The 22,725-nt window shown below is 32.7% G+C and overlaps 2 protein-coding genes across 3 annotated transcripts in view; both read right to left on the bottom strand.

Moving 5' to 3' along the window:
• The window catches only part of LOC114324510 (sodium channel protein Nach), a 63,086-nt gene extending 53,235 nt beyond the window's left edge, over positions 1-9,851 (bottom strand). Inside the window, exon 1 of the mRNA XM_028272369.2 lies at positions 9,725-9,851. Coding sequence (XP_028128170.2) covers positions 9,725-9,828 — 104 coding nt within the window. The 5' untranslated portion in view covers positions 9,829-9,851. The remainder of the gene's footprint in view (positions 1-9,724) is intronic.
• A 5,428-nt stretch (positions 9,852-15,279) lies between these two features.
• LOC114324515 (dynein axonemal assembly factor 1 homolog) overlaps positions 15,280-22,725 on the bottom strand; it is a 67,770-nt gene continuing 60,324 nt past the window's right edge. The window contains exons 13-14 of one of the 2 annotated variants that reach the window (XM_050642749.1): positions 21,625-22,218; positions 15,280-15,652 (exon numbers count right to left, since the gene is read on the bottom strand). In XM_050642749.1, the coding sequence (XP_050498706.1) occupies positions 15,329-15,652; positions 21,625-22,218 (918 nt within the window). In that variant the 3' untranslated portion in view covers positions 15,280-15,328. The remainder of the gene's footprint in view (positions 15,653-21,624; positions 22,219-22,725) is intronic. The other variant, XM_050642750.1, reaches the window with a different exon arrangement.

Genomic DNA, 22,725 nt, shown 5'->3' with positions numbered 1-22,725 from the left:
TTTTTAAAAATTCTGCGGTATGCCCATGGAACTAGTCAGCAACATATTTTGAAAACTATCGTTTCTAGGAATACTTCAGGCACCCATAAAAGGTAACGGATTCGTATATTATTAGTCTTCTCTCAACCGTCGAGAGATAATCATATGACAGTGTGGTTTAAGTTTATAGAAAAAAACTAAGTTTATTTTACCCCAACTTATTATAATTTGTTGTATTTTATCAACAATTAAATGTAGCGAATTTTGTAGGAATAGTCAAAGTACGCCGTTACCATATGGTTGCGGTGGGCGCTTACGGAGTCATAATCTTATTTTTTTTTCAGTCGTGAATTTTCGTTAGCAGAAGCGATAGTGTTACTGGTGCGATGGAAAGATAACTCTGTTGTTACAATGGCATCTACGAGTTGTGATGGTTCAGTATTGGGCACGGTAAAAAGATTTTCTCATGAAGAAAAACGCCACATTCAAGTGAGTCGGCCTCACTGTATTGCTGAATACAATAAAAATATGGGTGGTACCGACTTGATGGATCAAGGTGTTTCAATCTACCGAATAGCAATTCGCAGTAAAAAATGATACTGGCCAATTTTAACATGGTTGTTGGATGTTGCAGTCCATAATTGTTGCAAGTTGCAGTATACAAATTGGAAGTTGCAGTATATAAAAACAAATAAAAAAGTTATATCCTTTCTATCGTTTAGGAGAGAATTGGTTCAAGTTCTTCTCGCAAGATATGGAAGTCCTTCCTTATATACAGGAAGACCAAGTCTACATAGACCGAATTTGCCAGATCTTAGTTTTGATCCATTCGACCATTTCGTTACACCAGACACTAGAAGGCGATGTGCTGTGTTAATTGTTTTACAGGATACCACACCAGGCGATGAAAATATTATCAAATAAATATTTAAAAAAAAATTAAAAATTTTGATTTCAGCAATCCTAAAAATTCCTTAAGCGCCCAGGGTTACCATATGGTAACACCAAATAATTTTTTAAAAAAAGGCATGAAACCGAAAAACTTGTTTTTTGGATTATTATTTATACAGGGTGTCCAAAAAGATTTTTTTAATTAAATTAATTGACACCAAAAGAAGAATGTATGTAATTTATTTAATTCAAAATACATTCTACTGCAGTCAGAAAACAGAAGTTAATGTTTATTGAACAAATAAACATTACTTTTCACTTAAATTCAATGTTCAAGCTGCCACCCATCTGCCTCTAGGCAGTTTGAACATTGAATTTAAGCAAAAACCAATGTTTATTTGTGCAATAAACTTTTATTTCTGTTTTCTAACAGCAGTAGAAGGTATTTTGAATTAAATAAATTACACACATTCTTCTTTTTTGTCAATTAATCTAATTAAAAAAAAATTGGACACCTGTATAAATAATTATCTTAATGTTTATATTACTGAATAGAGAATTGAATAACCTTTCAAATGAGCTAGCACACGACCCATACTCTCATTTAAAAAAAATAGTCGATTATATATGTCAAAAAATCATAATTTAAAAATAGAATAGCTTTTGTATTTTACATTTTTTTTTCTAATTCTGTAAATAAAGCAGTTTACAGGGGGATCAAAATATAGTGAATAACCCTGTACTTTGTACTTTTGACTCGCGCCATTTGCCAACCACAAATGGAAAACCAAACGAGTGACAAATAAATTGTAACCCATTCACACAACATTGGTATTTCGTTTGCCATCTTATCATTGTCAACTAAATTCAGTATGGGCCCAAGTAAAAGGTGATATTATGTCCAAATAAAATAAAACTTTTAAATTGAAGGATCTCAAACATTATTTTTATTAAATTGTATGTATAAGCCTGGATCCCGCGTACCAAAAAAGGTTGATTAATAGCAAGCTGAAAATTTGTTAATAACTTAACGGTGTCTAGTCAGACAAACTTTGATGTATGGGAACACTGGAACAGGGTAAGGTTTAATTGTGGAATAGCTTAAAAATTTGGAACGTCAGACTACGAAAACGTTCCATGTATTTTGTCGGACAGAACTTCCAATTAATTTGTTACCATTTCATTAAACTCTCATGCAAAAATCACACTGGTATTTATCACCAACTGGACATTTTAATAAGTCCAACACGAAGAACATGTCAAATGACAGGAATTATGTTGGTGATAAATAGCAGTCTAATTTTTGCATGAGAGTTTAATGAAACGGTAACAAATCTATTGGAAATTTTGTCCGACAAAATACATAGGTCATTTTCGTAATCTTACGTTCCAAATTTTTAAACTGTTCCACAATTAAAACTTCCCCTGTTCCAGTGTTCCCATACATCAAATTTTGTTCAACTAGACACCGTTAAGCTATTAACAAATTTTTAGCTTGCTATTGCCTATTAATCAACTTTTTTTTGGTACGCGGGATCCAGGCCTAGAATAAAAAAGACAACGAATAATAACTGGACCAATGCCATAAACCACGTAAAAACGGGAAGAAGGCTGTGGACTGTTGATAATAACATTGAAGAACTTTGTCAATCTATAATCATTCACATCGGGCCGGACAATAACGAATCTTACACAGAAGAAGAGGAAGAAATGGAAATTCGTAATTTATAAGGAAATCAAAATCAGTAAGTTTTTAATTTATGCATATTGCTTAAATGTTAGATATCAATACCATGTATCCGCTTTAACGTTATAGTCCATTTAGTGCAGTCACTGAAGGTGATTATGTGCTATTACCTCCGATTTTGTTGAACCTCTATCGAGTTGCATGAAAATTGGTGAGTGGTTAGAGGATATCTCAATGAACAAAGGTGACATGGTGCCAACTTGCGCTTTTACCCTGGGAGTGGATGCGCCACCTTCTCGAGGGTGAAAATTATTTAATTAAAAATAATCCCATAATTCAATAGAGGGACAAATTCTAAGCAAAATTTGTTATATAAAGTTATTAGAATAAGTCAAAACTTTTTGATTTATTAAAGATTTATGATAAACATTTTAAATTTTCGTGAGAAAAAGGCATGGTTTTAACCGATTCTTGATAAATGACTAAAAAACTATAAGTTTTTACAAAAAAGTTATAATGACCAAAATTGAAGCTGATAAAAAATGAAATAAAATCATTAGGTACTAGAAAAAACCTTTTAGCGTTAGACAAAAGTGAGTTATAGGTAATTGAATATATATTTTTTTCGGCGAGTGCCCAAATCTAAGTATTCAAGCTTAAATAACTGGAAAACGATGCACTTTATACCATAAACGTATTAAACATTTGTCAAAGCTCTTAAAAATATCTATCAAATGAGCCCCCGAACAAGTTGATTGCATTAAGATTTATGCTCCCAAAATGTTTCAAAATTTATCTTCTAAAAATTTTTCCAAGAAATGTTATTGTTTTTTTTTACTAACCCCGTTGGTTTTTACGATATCAGGTTCATATAAAAACCAGTTGAAAGCTCAATCCAAGGGTTATTAAAACGCGTTGAATTTAATCTTTTAAACCCCTTTCTATTTTAAAAATAAACGGTTAAATTGATCCAGTTACATGGTTCTCGCAGCAAAATTTTAGATTGGAACGTTTCTATCTCGGTTATTTTTTACCCTACAGAAATAGTAAAACAGGTAAAATATTTGATACAGAAAAAACTAAAATTTGGTTTTATATATCATTTTTTACGTATATTAAATATTTTTGGAGTTATTATCAAAAGAAAATGAAAATTACGATAATTTTAAAATCTCTGATTTTTTTAAATATCTTTTTTTAAAAAATATACATTCTAAACCGGTCAAAATTGTTGAAATCATTGCTTGTGCTAATATAAGGAAATTCGTGTAAGCATTACTATAAATTTTAATTTTTGTGGAAATTGCTTATGTTTTATTTTTCATTTTTTCTTAAAAAATCGCAAGGGTTCTGTTATTTTCATAGTAACTTGCTTAATTTTGATGCTATTAACTTTTTCTGGAGCTCATTTGATAGGTATTCCGCAGTACTTTGACAAGTTCTGAGTAGGTATATTTTATAAAATGCATCTTTTTTCCTTTATTTAAGCTTGAATACTTAGATTTGAGTACTCGTTGAAAAAAATATACATTCTATTACCCATAACTCACTTTGAATTAAAATTAATTTAGTTCTTTAAGTAAGGAGTGTATTCAATTTTTGGACATCTTGGATTTTAAAGCACCCTATGTAACGCACAGCCGACACAGCTGAATGTGGCTGAATTTTTATGTTTGTGCATCACAGTGTTGCCATGCTGTTTTCTATATATTTCTTTCATAATTTCAATCAATGTTAAATGTACCTACAAGAATAATAGAATAATAACATTTACTTCTTCGTCATTATACTAGGTATAATGACAAATGAGGTGTCAAATTAAAGCTTATAATCCAAGGATAGTACTAAAGGTAAGAAATTAGACCTAGGTTGTCTGTCCGTCTGTCTGTCTGACCGCGAATATAACTCCTCCGTTACTATACCAGGTAGAATGACAAATGAGATGTCAAATGAAAGCTTATAATCCAAGGATGGTACTGAAGGTGAGAAATTTGACATAGGTTGTCTGTCCGCCTGTCCGTCCGACCGCGAATATAACTCCTTCGTCACTATACCAGGTAGAATTACAAATAAGGTGTCAAATGAAAGCTTATAATACAAGGATTAGGGTGGTCCAAAAACTTAAGTTTCTTTTAGAGACCTAGGGACCCTCTCATTTTGTTATATCTAATAAAAGAATAATCTATGCCAAATCTTAACAGTCTAGAACATATGGAAGACAGTGCTCAACAACATTTAGTTTTCATAAATTTCCGTAAAACACATAAGTTTAGAAAATGTTTGTTTGTTTTTCAGGATTCAGAAGTTAACAAAGCTGTTGATCTCTTTATTATAGTTGATATTAAACATTTTCAGCAGTTTCAACATGAGGGTACTGAAATGGAAAGGAGTTATAAAACATCAAATATTTGTTACTTTCGGGTATTTAACGCCTTTTTTGTTTCATGTTTGAAATATATTTAAATCAAAATGACTGCACTTAAGATGCGTCAGGCAGACAGTGTTTAGTTAATCGGTTTTAAGGACTTAGAATCTTTAACAAATAAGAACCAACTTCCTACAACAAAAGAAGTTTTGTTAAGATTTCACTTTTTTTTAAGTGAAACAAAATCTGTCAGGAACGCTGGGCATAGCACAATTAAAGAATTGAATGAATTGTGGAGCAAAGCCCTAATCCCGACTAAATATACCAAGGACTCAATTGAAAAACTGGAACGTGTGCACTCACAGTGGTTACTTTTAAAAGACAAATAAATGCATAAACACGGAAAAACAAAGAACAAACGAGCTATCATATGTAGACAATATCCAAAAGCTTTTCGACATTGCCCATTCAGATGCTCTGAAATTCCCATATTTAAAAGGTTGAAGGAATCATGGAATGCAGTTGATCGATCAGATTACACACCATTCATTTTTCCCCCTGGAGAAGCTGAGTTAAAAAACAGTGCCATCGAGTTCTTGCTACATCATCTTAGTAAGAAAGACCTGCCTCGAGATGACTACCTCGAACTTATTGAACTGACGCTGTTGGTGTTGGGACAACCAATAGAAAAAATTCACTGGAGAGCACCTGGGTCTATACACCACGCTCGGTGAATGGCTAAGCTTTTATCATCTCACAAACAAGGAGAAATAAAACTTAGACAGAATAATCCATTCGGTGCACTTTTGTATGCGAAAAACTGGGTTGAGGCTCCAATCAGCGCCATAATGCAGCTTTCAACGACCTAATTTTTAGCTAATTTTCAAAGATATAGCTAAAACTATCAAAAAGCCGTGGAGCCACATTTGTGGTACCTATTTGACGAAATGGTCGGGTTATCACTTTTTTCCAATAAAGTGAGCCTTGAAAACAAAGTGAGCATAGTGAATAAGTCTGTCCCGGCAGCGCCAAGGATGATTAGAGGAAATGCCGATTTCCTAAGTGATGAATGTGAATTGGCAGATGTTGTTGTTTACTAAGCTAAACATTATGCAAAGCTTTTTAAACAAGCACCCAAGTGAATGGGAACAGGACCCAGAGGTTAAAGAGGCCAAAATACAGTAAATAAAATCAAAGTGGTCAATGACATCGCAGAAAGAGGTGTAAAACTATTTCAAGATTTTAACAAACTCATAACAAATGATGAGGACGAAAAAAGCTGTTAATGCAGATTGTATAGGCTAATCGAAAACAAGTCCCGACTGAGCCAACAAAGAAGGCCGTTCTAGAAAGCCTACAGAAACCATCCATTTTCAAAGACAAAATTTAAAAGTTCATTTTTATTATGGTCTGCACTATAAAATGTACTTATTTTAAACATGTCCCTCATTTATATCCTAACATGTCTTGTAATTTTTTCAAAAATCGATAAAAATATTCCCGTTTTCATTATTTAAACAGAATTGAGCACTGCCTTCCAAGTGACTTATGCCTTTCATATTTTGGCTCCTTCTTTTATCAATTAGAAAAGAATTGGGGGGTCCTTGGCTTTTACATTTAACTTGAGTTTTTCACATAAGATCTTGAACCACCCTAACAAGGATGGCACTAAAGGTGAGAAATTTGACATAGGCTGTCTGTCCGCCTGTCCGTCGCACCACGAATATAACTCATCCGTCACTATAGAAGGTAGAATGACAAATGAGGTGTCAAATGAAAGCTTATAATACAAGGATCGTACTAAAGGTGAGAAATTTGACATAGGTTGTCTGTCCGTCTGTCCGTCCGACCGCGAGTATAACTCATCCGTCACTATACCAGGTAGAATGACAAATGAGGTGTCAACTGAAAGTTTATAATCCAAGGATAGTAGTAAAGGTAAGAAATTAGACCTAGGTTGTCTGTCCGTCTGTCTGTCTGACCGCGAATATAACTCCTCCGTCACTATACCAGGTCGGACGGACAGGCGGACAGACAGCCTGTCAAACTTCTCATCTTTAGTACCATCCTTGGATTATAAGCTTTTATTTGACACCTCATTTGTCATTCTATCTGGTACAGTGACGAAGGAATCATAAACGCGGTCGGACAGACAGACGGACAGACAGCCTAGGTTAAATTTCTCACCTTTAGTACCATCCTTGGATAAGCTTTCATTTGACACCTCATTTGTCATTCTACCTGGTATAATGACGGAGGAGTTGAGTTTGCAAACAGACAGACAAGACGGACGGATGGACAGACGAACGTGGACAATTCAATGTTTTCACATTTTTTCAAAATTGGTGAAAACAACAACATAATAAACTTTACTTAATTGGTGTTTCAAAACTACTTACTTTTAACACATTAGGTACACAATATTACAAGGTTTCTAGCAAGTTAAACGTCACAATGATTTAAAATAATCAAGTAAAGACCTATATATACATAACATATTAGAACATACCTAAAATACACAAAAATGATACATTTCACACACAAATATAATATCACAAAAAATTGTAACGTGATAATATGAAAGAATAGAGGATACGGCAACGGTGTTACATGTACCGGGTCGGATTCATTGCCAATATCTACACAAACATATTAGGGTGCTTTAATATCCAAGATGTCCCAATTTTTTATTATCTTTAATTTTGGTAATAATAACTTTTTTGTAAAAGCTTATAGTTCTTGAATTATACGTGAAAAACAGCTTTAAAATATGCATTTTTTACGAAAAAATAAAATTTTTGATCTTTAACAACTCAAAAAATATTGATTTATGTTAATAACTTTATATATCAAATTAAGATTACAATTTGTCCCTCTATCGACTTTTGGTATTATTGTTAATAAAATAATTTTCTCCCCCAAGAAGGGGTGGCATCCACCCTCAGGGTAAAAGCGCAAGTTGGCATCATGTTACCTTTGTTCCTTGAGCTATCCTCTGACTACTCACCAATTTTTATGAAAATTGATGGAGGTTCAACGAAATCGGAGGTGAAAGCCTTAAGTGGCTCCACTAATTCACTGATGGTAACATATTTCAAAACCCTTAAATTTTAAAGAACCGCTTGGATTGCCATGAAATTTGGCATATACATATTAACTAACATGTCAAAAAAAATTATACTGTCCCGATGTGTGCTATTACCCTGAAAGTGAGGTTCGCCCCTTCGGGAGTGAAAAAATATTTCTGCAAAATAAGTCCGGAATTGGATATAATGACTAATGCTAAGCAACTTTTGTTCTATACCGTTTTTTACTAATTTAATACTTTTCGAGTTATTTGGGAGTCAATATGTTAATTTTTTCAACACATAAACCACGTTTTTACATGGTTTTTCGCAAATAACTCAAAAAATAAGTATTTATAGAAAAAAACCATTTTATCTTAGCAAAAATATAGATTATATAAAAGTGAAAAAATTTCTTACGTATGAGGTCTCTAGACCCAGTAGAAACAGAGTTGTAGCTAATGAAAAATAGGTTCATATTCGTCTAATTACAAATCGAATATTTCAACGTAAAATATCCAAAAAATGTAGAACTTTTTGGGAAACATTCATTATAACTTTTTTAGATTGTTTAGAAAACCGTATAAAAACGTGTTTTTTTGTTTATTGAGAATTTAACATATTTACTAGCAAATAACACGAAAAGTACTGACTTAGTGAAAAAACGCTGTAGAACAAAAGTTGCTTAGAATTAGTCAGTTTATTCATTTCCGGACTTATTTTGAACCTATATTTTTTCACTTTCGAAAAGGGTGAAATTTACCCCCAGGGCAAAGTACACATCGGCACAATATCACTTTTTTTCTTTGACATGTTAGCTATGTGTTCGTGAAATTTCATTCCAATATAAGCGATTCTTTAAAATTTAGAGTAAAAACCGTGAGTAAATGGACTATTAATTTTATAAATCTATCCCATTTTTATTTGCCCATGATTTTTATATCTTCTGTATTGTTATTACTTCTATTGCATTCTTTGAAAAATGAAATGTACATTTCAACAGAAAAGCGTTTAGAGCGATTTCTTTGAATGATTTCAGTTTGACCATTTTACCATGTCGGTAAAGTCAGCAGCACCACTTCATAAGACCAAATTCAGACTAAGACTATATTTTATTGCTAATTTATTGCTAAATTATTACGCAAAGGAAAAATTAATTGCTGTAGCCGTTTCCGAGAAACAGTGGGTGCTGCTAGCTTTACGGTAAAGCTAGCAGCACCCACTCTATATCTCGGCAATGAAAAGGAGTACAGGGATCATTTTAACGGCATATTTTATTGCTATTTAATTTCTCTTGATTGGTACATTAACCGATCCTGAAAAGCTACCCTATCATCCCCTAGCGTAAAACTCACCCCCAAAAAGATGATGAAAATCGAAAATTCAACCCCAAGGAATTAATTGCTAATTTATTGCTAATTTATTACGGAAAGAAAAAATTTATTGCTGTAGCCGTTTCCGAGAAACAGTGGGTGCTGCTAGCTTTCGCTCGAGTAACTGCAAAAACCCCCGCTTGGGCTCCCCTAATAATTTATTTCTGAAGTTTTATGCCAAGAAACAATTTATTGTTGCAACTTGCAAGTGTTTACTGTTTACATAATAGTATTATATAGTATAGTATATTATAAAATTAATAATAATGACAACTATTAAATTTTTTTTTTATGTTTTTCTGTAAAAATAAACATAATATAAAAAATTAAAAAAATATAAAGATTTAACTTTGATAATACACACCTTTCTGTCCAGTGTCTGCATTCTTCGACTATAAATCTGTATCCATGGAAAGAACTATTTAATAAATAATTTTTGAATATAGAAACCTTCTTTTCCTGTGGCATCCTAACTGAATTAGAAATGTGTAACATATAAAGTAGGTATCTTTGTATATTGTCAGAAAATATGAGGAAAATTAAGTAATTCGGTAAGCTTTTGTTGAGCGAACACGCAACGGCACAATTATCTATATCTTTTTATCATTTGATATTTAGGGTATAAAATGACAAATAAAAAAATGTTTATTATATCGTGGATAATAGACTCGATGAGTATTGAATAAATATTTAAAATTAATTTGCCAGCCAATATGTATACTTTATTCCTTTGTTGGTATACTTTTGAATAATTAAATTTAAATTAATCAATTTTATCGCCAACCGTCACTAAAGTAATTCATTATTGCACTTATTTGCGGCAGTAAAGTAACACTTTATTGTACTGAAAGAAATAATATATTGTGCAACAAGTGCAGAAAGATACTAATTTGTGTTTGAAAAACAAACGAGTGAGAAATTACCTTTCTGCACGTGTTACACACTATACTTTTTCTACAACCACAGTTTTTGCTAAAAATAAAAATCACTATTTCCAAACGAAGATTTATTATAATTAGTGTGACCAACTCCAATTCAGTCGAATCCGGGACAAGGCTGAAAAAAAAAGAATGTGTGTGTACTTTGTACGCACATAAGAAGATATTCTTCTATTATATAATAGGTAATTTAAACGAAGTAAATATACTTAAAAGGTTATTTGAACTTATTTTATTTAAAAATCAAACTAACTTTCTTATCTACCACTTTCAAAAAAGAAGAATATCTTCAAAAATTATATAATATACTTACAATCATAAAATCTATAAAAAAAATAAAAAAATAATAACTTGCTTGGGGCTTGAACCCACTTCACGTCTACCGCGCCGTACGAAAGTTGACGGCATTTCAAACTGCACCACATTCGCGTATACGTCATGTGGGAATATACACAAACTAAACGTTTACACCATAAATTTATATGAATTTAATAAAATTATTAGTTTGATTTTTGTCGAAATAAAATACAACAAAATATAGAGTAAGAAAACGATATATGAGATGAAGATTTGTCGAAAATTTGTTCGTAATCAGATTATGTAAATTAAAGCATTGCCTACTAACAGGTAACTACATTATTTTGTTTACATTTTCCAAATAGATAGGTATTGAAACTATTAGGTATTTTCAACTGAAACATTTAGAATTACGTACCTGCGGCTTCTCAAAACTATTTAAAAGGTCACTATAATTATAAATTTGATTTTATTTCTGTCCACACATCAATAAAAACTAATATTATACAATATTTTTGTTTACCGATAACCTCCATATTGAACAATTATTGACAGATCATTTCAAAATTTCAACACCCAATCAGAGCCCGTATAACGACTAATACCATACTGTCGGTGTGCGCATGCGCGCGGATCAATCAAATTTTACCCTCAATCGATTCGCCGCTAAAGAAGAATATCTTTAAAAATACCTGAAATTCGGGACCATTCGATGAAAATCGGGCCATTTTTTTTTCATAAGTCGATAATTAAAATACAGAAACGAAAAAAAGTCCACTGTTTTAGTTTTCGTAGAACTATAATACCACGATATAAAATGCATGTGTTTTGGATGCGGTATTAGTATTATCTACACTCTAGGTCGACTTTTTTTCGTCCCACTAATTCAATTTGAGATGAATTCTTAGAAGATTAACGTATTCAAAATTTCAAAATAGAATTTTACCAAAACGTTGAAAATTCGGATGGCCCGGAAGCTTTGTTCCGGACACGACTTTGTAATTCGGGCCATGTCCCGGATTTTTCGGACTAGTTGGTCACACTAATTATAATAATAAATTATAAATTTTAAACTGTATTTAATTAATACTTATCAATTTAAATTCCTTATACCTACACAAATTACACAGAAATCAGTTAAAAAATTAATGCACTGCCTTAATTTGTTTGAATTTAAACTATTTTTAAATAAATTATTACAAAATAATGTCACATTTGACGTTATATTTATGCAGTCACGGATTTCCACCAGACCTACTTCATTCTACGTATCTTTATCTTGCTGAGGTTGCTAAATCCTTATTGGTTTACTGATAATTATAAAATGTTTATTAAGAATAAAATTGTAAAATAAATCAGTTGTAACATCAATAATTTAATTTCTACTCGATAATTAATTATAATAATTGTCTTACAGGTTGTATATTTATCTACATTTTAACCACAGATGTAAACAGGATATATAACGATACTCATAATGAGGTAGGTAGTCATTTGTAAAATACCAAATGTAAAGTTCAAAAATAATGTGTTAAAGTAAGGAATTTTGCAGATTTCTCGGACATGAGTTAAATCGGTTCTTTTTTAAAAAGCACTATCAAATCTAATATCTTAAATAAAACCATTTCATCAAAACATTTTATAATTATATTTATGATTTTATTGTGGAATGTAATGGTACTGAGCAGAAAAGAACTTTCCGGCACAGAAACGTCACTTTTCTGCACACTAATGTCATAAATCTTATATTGTGAGAGAATATCAACTTTGTTAACATAAAACTGAATAGTGGTTGTAGAAAAAAGAACTTTCCGGCACAGAAACGTCACTTTCCAGCACAGAAACGTCACTTTTCTGCCCTAAAAAGAACTTTACCTGCCTCAAAAAGTATTCAAATTAACCAAGATTGAATGTAAGTGGTCGATGTCAGTAATCGATTATTTATTTGAATGAAATTAAAATTTATTTACTTTATTAATTATTAAAAAATATTGTACAAAATTTACGTTATTATTAATTAAATTTATGACAAAAAAGTGAAATTGTGAAAATGAAAAAATGTGAAAGTGAAAATTAAACAAAAGATTGGGAAGAATCACGACGGAGAACATATTATGGGAGGAATGGGAACTAATACAAATAGCCGTGATAGAAGCGGCAGACATTAGCTTTTGGAAAGCAGAAAAAGAAAATAAAGAACATTGGTTTGATGAGGACTGCAAAAGAATATTAGCGACGAGGAATAACCAAAAAATGGGAAATATTATAAATCACACAGAAAAAAGTAGCGCATTACAAAATCAAAAGAAGAGAAGCTAAACGATTATGCAGGCAAAAGTAGAGAAAATTACTGGAAAACCACTAGAAAGAATAGAAGAAAACTATGTCCAAAAAGAAGTTAAAAATTTTTATCGAATACCTAGTGAAAAAGACACGAGTGACATAAAATAAATGCACAATGTTTTGCGGAAATGAAGATGGCATGTTATAGTTCTGCAATCAAACTAAGAGAGTCGTTAATATTCAGCTCAGCGGAGTGCTATTCTTCGAATTGTGAAATTCTACCAACAAGGGATCTACCTGTTTTATGGAATAATCTTTTTTGTATTAAGTACACATTTCCAGCAATAGTACCCCGCTGAGCTGAATATTAATGACTCTCTTAGTTCGATTGCAGAACTATACCAGAAGACAAGACAGATACACAAGAACTGACAGAAATGGAGCTAATAGAAGTAATAAGAAAATTACACAGGAATCGCACTATTAGAAGTGGTATATTATATAAGGTTTTGGCAAAAATTATAAGAAAGGTTGTTAAAAGATAGCAAAGCAGTGGTATCATTTAACGCACTGTTGAGGGCAAAAACGTGTCCAGTACCGCCAAGATTTGAACTAATGAAAAAATAGTGAGACCAGCGGTGTTGTGTGCATGTGAAACTTGGACAATGAGATGAACCAGAAACAAGGAAAAAGTTAGAGATTTGGGAGACGAAAATCTTGACAACAGTGTGTGGTAGTATTCTTCTTCTTAAAGTGTCCTCTCCTCAATGGAGGTTGACTACTAAATTTGTAATTTCTTGTCTGTCTTCAGCTGTTCTTATTATTTGTTCAAAATTTAGTCCTGTCCATTGTAGGATATTTCTTAGTCTTTCTCTTCCTAGCCCTCTCTTTTCCTCGATCTTTCCTTTTACTATTAGTTGAGCATATTTACTTATTGTTTCTCAGTATGTGGCCTAGGTATGATGATGATGTTTTCTAACTTTCACTATGTTGAAAACATCTCGGTCTTTGCCTATTCTATGCAGCAATTATTCGTTTTGAGGTATGAGATGTCCATGAACTTTTGAGGATTCTCCGGTAGATCCACATTTCAAAGGCCTCCAATTTATTTGTTTCAAGGCTGCTTTAAGGGTCCACGTTTCAACTGCATAAAGAGTCGACCAGACGTAGCATTTTAATGAATATGGTTGAATTTCGAGTTTTATTCGAGAATCAGTCTTCTGATTATTTCGAAAGATGTTCTGGTCTATTCTATTCTCGATCTTATTTCTAGATTTAGATCAGGACTTAGGCAGCTATTGGTCCAATACCTCAGGTACTTAAATTTATTTATCTCTTCTAAAATGTGTCCGGGTATTGTGCAAAGGTAGAGGTACATTCTGTACATCAACACTGTGTAATCGGCGTATCTGATGCTGTTGATATTTACGCCATTCACCTTGACTTCGTCCTTGGAATCCACCAGTGCTTCTTTAAATAGAAATTCGGAATAGAAATTAAATAGCAGGGGTGACAAAACACATCCTTGGCTAACTCCTCTCCATAATGCGATTGAATAAAGGGACAAATATTTAGATGTTTTCTTAACTGATCAATTTCAACGTTTCTGGGTATATTCTATTTTTTGATTCTTTCAGTTTATCTTCGATTTGACTTTAGGAGTTTGCTATCCGTGTTCAGCATGGTGTGTATAATGGAGGCTAAAGAGAATGGCGCAGAAGAAGAAACCAGGAGTTAATGGAGATGTATAAGAGACCCAAAATAACACATAAAATTAAGGCATAGAGAGTTAGATAGCTGGGATATGTTTCACGAATACCACAAGAAAGAAACCTAGTAAAGTTTTGCAACCAGGAGAATAACGAAAGAAACGAAGAGGGAGACCACGAAGAAAGTGGTTTGATGCCGCCCGGATTGATATAGAAAAAATAGGAACAAGGGACTGGATAGAATAAGCAGAGGACCAGAAAAAGTAGAATGATGCAGTCAATTCTATCGAAGCCATGGTCCTTTAAGGCCTGTAGTACATGTAGAACCGCTCAGCTATGTAAAAACATACTTTCACTGAAGAAGCTATCCGCAACGTTGATAAGTTTTGTACAAAAACTCAATTTTTATTAATTTTAATAATTTTTTATAATAAAGATTTTGAATCTTCTAACTGTTAATTTAATCTAAGAAATGAAATACACTAACTATTTATTAACTCAATATAATACAGTGACTCTATTTGATGCGATTGCGGCGCTGATAAAATCCGCCATATAGTGGTAGGACTGAGTTATTTATCCTTATAATAATAAAATTTAATAGAAATAAAAAAAATTACCTCGACACCGTAAGGTACAAGAGGACGGCTTAAGTAAGTAAGTAATAATAAAATTTTAAATAAAAACGACGATTATTGCAACAAATCTATTTATTATTAACTAAACACATATTTACTATGTTCATTTCAAATCCTTAGCAAGTTGCATTTCCAAAGAATAAGTTACTCTTCTTTTTGGTTCATTGTTATCTTTCTTGATTGTTACCTCGTCTTCCTGCGTTTCTTTTTCTTCCATATTTTCTTGATTCGTATTTTCTTGTTGATCTTCATGATCTTCATGTTGCTCTGCTTGCCTTTCTTTTTCTTTAACAGTTTCTTGATTCGTATCTTCTTGTTTATCTTCGTGATGGTAAGTAATTAATTCTTCCTCAAAAATCTTCATTTGTTCTTTCAATTCCTCGGCTTTATTGTTAGGATAAGCTTCTAATGTTTTACCAAGTTCTACCTATAAAATTGTTGTATATAATTAAAAATATTATATAAGTTATGGAATGTTCAAGTTATTAAGTACGAAATAACTCAATCTTTGCGTATAAATCAGACAGTCATGACAGTCAGTCAGTCCAATAAATTATTTAAATGATATTACAACAGTAAATGTACCGGGTGTCCCAATAGAATGGCTCTCGGCCATATCTCAGGAACCGGTTGGTTATAGTACAGCTTTGAGAAAAAAAAATATTTATAACAAAAGGTGCATCGGGAAAAGCCTGGAAATTATTTTCATAATTGTAGGTCCACCGCTAGAGGGCCTAATTGAATATCAAAAATTAAAAAATCAAAATTTTACAAAATTTACCTAATGAAAGGGCACTGGAAATCCAATCATAGTATTCTTCATTAAATTCTGCGCTTATTTGATTTCTCAAGTTTAAGTCTACCTTTGCAAATAAAAGGTGGGGGTGAGTGGGAACCTTCTTATGAAAAAATGGCTGTAAGTCCGGTTCTGCCAAATCGAATTTTGCATACTTGGTCTTGTTCAAAACAGCTCTTTTTCGTCAATGTAAGTGTCTTATTTTCAGAATAGTCTAATTAGTAATATGCAAGCTAGGAGGCGTTATTTAATTGTTTTCAGAAATCTAGTTTTCTTTGGAAAATATTAAATACAATTAGGCAATCCTGTATTACAAAATTAGACCAAATTAGCAACATAATACCGAAAACCGTATGTCGGTACCTTTTTTCTATCTCTAGATATCTTAAGAAATGTGTAAATTTTAAACATAACTGTTACTGTCACCGGTAAACGAGATTAAGGAAAAGTAGTGTGCTATGGAAAAAACAAATAAACATTTTCCAGATGTAAACGTATATAGTTAATTAAAACAACAATAAGACAAATAACACTATAAAATATAACAAAGAAATAAAAGCAACTACTTACTTAGTCTTAGTGACTGCGTAAATGTTCAAATTGTTACCCATCATTTACTCTTTCAAGAGTAGATTGAATAGCAAGAGATTTAACTGTTTTAGACTTTTATTTATGGGGACGGATTAAAGACCTTGTTTTTGCCACTAGGCCCACTACTCGAGAAAACACGGTCTAGAATCTAGAGAATACGAAACGCCATTCAAAGCATTGCGAAAGCAGAAATTAATACTGCTGTTCAATCTACTCTTGAAAGAGTAAATGCTTGCATCGAAAATGATGGGCAACAATTTGAACATTTAGGTCGTCACTAAGTAAGTAGTTGCTTTTATTTCTTTGTTATATTTTACAGTGTTTGTCTTATTGTTGTTTTAATTAATTATTTTTTTTCTCTGATTTTGGCCTTGGTTTAGAACTAGAACCTTTAGCCACGTAATTGTATAACTTATCACTAAGTCAGGGGAGTAATGTGTAGTGTGTGTGTTGAGTAAGTGTCTTGTTACTTTGCAAAGTCGACGTCGTTGTCTTTGCAAAGAGACGCTAATTGTATCCGAACGTCTGCGGTCCCTCCGGTGAGTACCGATCCCACAAGGACAGAAACTATATTCATTTATTAATTTATAATAAATGAAAAATTTCTGACCCTGGTGAGATTCGAACCCACAACCTTTCGGATTTTTTCGATCCAAAGGCAGGCGCTCTTACCACTGAGCCACGGAGGGGGTGAATTAATTATATACGTTCACATCTGGAAAATGTTTTTTTGTTTTTCCATAGCACACTACTTTTCCTTAACTCAGTTTACCGGTGGCATTAACAGTTGTTTAAAATTTACACATTTCTTAAGATATCTCGAGATAGAAAAAAGGTATCGACATGCAGTTTTCGGTATTATGTTGTTAATTTGGTCTTATTTTGTAATATAGGAATAAAATAATGCATACTTGTATTTAATATTCTCCAAAGAAAACTAGATTTCCGAAAATAATTAAATAACGCCTACTAGCTGGCATATTACCTATTAGGCTATTTCGAAAATAAGACTCTTACATTGACGAAAAAGAGCTGTTTTCAACAAGACCAAGTATACAAAATTCGATTTAGCAGAACCGGACTTACAGCCATTTTTTCATAAGAAGGTTCCCACTCACCCCCACCTCTTTGCAAAGGTAGACTTAAACTTAAAAAATACGATAATTGGATTTCCAGTGCACTTTCAGTAGGTAAATTTTGTAAAATTTTGATTTTTTAATTTTTGATATTTAATTACGCTCTCTAGCGGTGGATATACAATTAGGAAAATAATTTCCAGGCTCTTTCCGAGGCAACTTTTGTTATAAATATTTTTTCTCAAAGCTGTACTATCAACGGTTCCTGAGATATGGCCGAGAGCCATTCTTATTGGGACACCCGGTACACGTAATTCTACAATTTTATAACCCAAAATAAATAATTGTAGAATACTAATATTATAATAGACTTATCATCATCATCAGCCCATAGTCGTCCACTGCTGAACATAGGCCTCCTCGAAAAACTTCCATTCAGATCTATTTTGCGCTGCTGCAATTCAGTTGGTACAAATCCTCTTTATGTTGTCAGTCCATCTTGTGGGTGGTCTTCCCGGGTTTCGTTTATCCACTCTCACTTTCATTTAATTTTGGCAATGTGTTTTATAATGTATTTTACACCACTTCTACGAATTTCTTCGTTTCTTACCCTATCCTTCAACGTTATGTCCAACAATGATCTTTCCATTCTAGTTGCGTCACTTTTAGTTTTCGTGCAGATGTCCTTGTTAGAGTAAGTATCTCTGCGCCATATGTAAGGATCTTCTTAAGCTGATAGGTATAATATCACCTTTAAAAATATAACGCAGTCTTCCATATGCTGCCCATCCCAGAGTTATTCTTCTTAGCAGCTCAGCAGTATGATTGTATCTGCTAAGTTTTACCATATTTCCAAGGTATATGTAGCTGCCAACAACTTAATTTCGATGTCTTCTATCTTTAAAGGATGGCTCGGAACTAAATTAGCCATCATTCTGACCTACTTTATGTGCTGCATCGCTAAGTTCATTCAACATATCATTGGCAGTTTTTAGGTCATCTGAAATCAGAACAATATCATCTACCAATCTTAGATGACTAAGCATCTCTCCATCAATATTTATTCCTTTATTTTCCCATTCCAGTGACTTCAAATAATGTTCAAGTACAGTAATGAACAACTTAAACGACATAGTATCATCCTGTCGAATACCTCTCCTATAAGATTGATAATCATCTATGAAATTGATAAAAATTAGAAACCAGTTACAATAATTCTCAACAATACAGATGATGTATATATACAGAGATGTATATACAGTAATAAACGCGCTAATAACCGGCAAAATAGCTCCAAAGATGGAAAACATAATACATTGCGAAACAGAAAGAGATGAAACTAGTGGAGGTGGAAATTATCGTTATAAATGTATTAATTAACATTACATTACAAAGTTTCCCACCTTTAGACGCATCAGAGGAATATGACAACTGTCACTGTGACAGTAGAATTTTATAAAATACTCCTGTCACAGACGGCTAAAGGTGGGAAATTATGTAATGTAATGTTAATTAATACGTTTATAACGATAATTTCCACCTCCACTAGTTTCATCTCTTTTTGTTTCGCAATGTATTATGTTTTCCATCTTTTGAGCTATTTTGCCGGTCATTAGCGCGCTCATCACTGTATACCAGTGGCTGATCTAGACCTTTGCCTTGAAAGGAAAAAAAGATACACCCAAACTACATAAAAGCCATAAATAATAATTTATAAGCATTAAGTTCCCTTAATTTTCCTAACCGTCTCACTTTAAGAACAGAACGTTGCAGAGATAGGGCTACGTATTTCTTATGGAAGATAGAAGCGCGCCGATGCCACGCCGTCTGATTAGAATAAATCGTATATGGACAGTCTCGCAGCAGCACGTGCCTGAGAGTTTTGGCAACACTGATCTGCATAAACCTAACGTTTCTTAAATGCATTCATCTTTTTCGAATCCTAAAATAACTAATAAGTATTTTTGAAAAATTTAAATGCAGAACGAAAGAGTACATTAATACCAAGGACAGAAAGTCCTTTAGAATAACAAAAAAGTGTGTTTTTAATGAGATATTTGAAATTAAAAATTACACTACATTTTTTCCTTTTTTCTCGCCCCTGTATTTGATTAAAATAAATATTATAGAACTTTTCAGCGACTTTCAGCCCTCGATAATAAAGCAATCTTTCATTCTGCGTTTAAAATTTTCAAAAATACTTATTAGTTTTCCCAGGATTCGAAAAAAATGAATGGACTTAAAACACTTTGGCGCGAAATCTTGCGCCTATGCCCTTAACGTGAAATCAATGTATAGCTTGTTTATTGGGTTGAATTTGTCTGTCTGTAGTTTAAGTTTCATGTCAGCAAATATATTTTTATATTTCAACAATTTTGTTTTAAGTTTGGATCTGGTTAGGGGGGAAATTTCCCCATTTTCTCTCCCTGTAAATCAGCCACCGATATATACAGATAGATGCTGAGAATTTCATGGCTATATAAAAAGTTACCAATGATGAGGTAGTTCTCAGAATAAATAAACAATAAGAATTTCTAAGCATAATCGCAGAGAGGAAAATACAATACTTGGGTCATGTAACGAGAGGTAAAAGATATAAATTACTCCAATCATATTGGAAGGTAAAGTACGGTACAAAAGATCAGTAGGAAGACGTCAGAACTTGTGGCTCAAAGACCTGAGATGGTTTAACCACTCATCTCCAGAAAGCTTTCCTGCATCAGTTCCGTTTTCCTATTTGATAGCTTTGTGATTTGTCGCAAATACGGGTTATCTAATTTATTTTTCTCAACGTATCTTTCGTTTGCATTTTGTTATTATGTTCTATTTCTTTGAAGATTTGATCCAGGTGGGAGCTTTTGTCATGTGTGCCAAACCAAGCATTATGATGTTGCTTACAATGAGAGCGTGAAAATTATTGCTAGGTGTTTAAAACCTAGCCCAATCCTATCTCTAAGCAGATTAACTGAAACGTCATCACTAAATGTAAGAAGGGTGGTAGTAGAAACATCACACTAAAATAAGTAGGAAGCAGGGAAGAGCGCTGAGGTACCCGATATATTTCATCTCAAATTAAGACATATGTTGTCACAATAGTATACCTAAAACCAAAAAGAAAATGACTAAATTGTTTTAATTGAAAACCTTGAGCAATTTATATAAATTTTATGAAAGGACACAAAACTAAGTGAAATTGTAGGTATGCACCAGAAATAGTAGTTAAGGATAGCATGCATAAGGAAGAATTTGGATTAGAATTATGAATTCATCACAAAATAAAAAAGAAGAAAAGTTGCCCAAATGAGATTCTTACTGAATTTCTGGATGCCATCAAAAAATAACCAGAACAAATTTTGAAGTATGTTACTTAGGATAGAGAAAGATGGAAGGAGTTGGAAGGGGCCTATATCCAAAAATTGACGGTAGAAGGTTAAAAAGAAGAGTTAGAACGTCTTATCATTGCAATCTTCTTCTCTCAATCCTCGTTCGCTCAATTGATCTTCTAACTCATTCCATCCACGATTTGTTTGGTCTTCCTCGTTTTCTGTGTTCCGGTGGTATCCATTTTGCTACTTTCCTTGGTACCTTTTCTTCTGTCATTCTTTGAACATTCCCGTTACCATGTAAGCTGTTTTCTCTCTATGCAGTCAGTCACAGTTTCTTTTAGACTCATTTCTTCCTTTATTGTGTTGTTTCGAATACTATTAAGTTTCGTTTTTCTAACTGCTCTTCTTAATGCATCCATTTCTGTGGCTTCTATTTTCCTTATTTGATATTCTTTAAGACGTCACGTTTTAGATCCGTAGAGCAGTGGGCTTTTTATCATACCAAGGCAGGATAATTCTGACAGATTTATGTCAGAGAATACTAAGAGAGAAACTTATGACTAGAAGTATGTTCCAGGATACATAATAAAATTCATAAACGTGTACAAACCTCTTCAGAAATAACCCTTTCCATGAATCTTTGGAAATCGAAGCCTGATGGGTGTTCCTCGTTATTTTCTTTGTCAACTTGCTCAGCTATACTCTTGAAACAATCCTTTATATTTTTAATTCTATCTTGACAATCTTCATAATCAGCGTTGAATTGATTATGCATATATGAGTCTTCGTTAACTTTTGTGTATTCTATTTCATCAATACCATTATTTTCTTTAAGATCGATTTTGTTTGTAGCTTTTTCGTCGTTGGAAGAACTTTCTTCGTCATCAAATTCTAAACCCATCTCCATATAATGTTTTTTAAAATCTTTGAGTTTAAGATCTTCCCGAATGGGTCTTCGTGGTATATATTTCCTTTCCTTTTTCTTTTGAAATAATGATTCCTGTGCCTTCATTAATTTGTCAACAATGATTAATTCCCTCTGAACAGCCTCGTTGTAGTCTTTCAAAATTTTCTCTCGTGGTTCCGCGTACTTTTGTTTAAATTCATCGAATGTTTTGTTAAACTCTGACATTTGAAGGCGAATCTCGGAAATATTTTTGGAAGCTACCAAAGCATTCTGGGACGTTGATGGCTCTTGTTTTGTCTGTAAATTAAAAATAAAGAACAATTTATACAGGGTGAACAAAAGGGCAGGTCATAAATTAAGTCACATATTCTGGGACCAAAAATAGTTTGATTGTACCTAACTTACCTTAGTGCAAATGTGCACATAAAAACGTAACAGCCCTTTGAAGTTAGAAAATGAAAATCATTTGTTTCCAATATATCGAAAACTATTAGATTTTTTATTGAAAATGAACATGTAAAATTCCTATGGCAGGAATATTTAAAAAAAAATATAGTGAAACTTTTTGTGCACCCCATAAAAATTATATGGGGGTTTTGTTCCCTTAACCCCCCCTCCCAAACTTTTGTGTACGTTCCAATTAAATTATAATATTATGGTACCATTAGTTAAACACGATGTTTTTAAAACTTTTTTGCATCTTAGTACATTTTCGATGCGCCAGTGTTTATCGAGATATTTTGAGTATTTCTCGAATACTATATATTTGTATATTATGATGGTTAAGTACGATTATAGAGACAT

This window comes from Diabrotica virgifera, chromosome 2 (assembly GCF_917563875.1).
Source record: "Diabrotica virgifera virgifera chromosome 2, PGI_DIABVI_V3a".
Classification (NCBI taxonomy): Eukaryota; Metazoa; Arthropoda; class Insecta; order Coleoptera; family Chrysomelidae; genus Diabrotica; species Diabrotica virgifera.
Note: the sequence above shows the minus strand (reverse complement) of the source record. Positions and strands in the feature narration are given on the sequence as shown.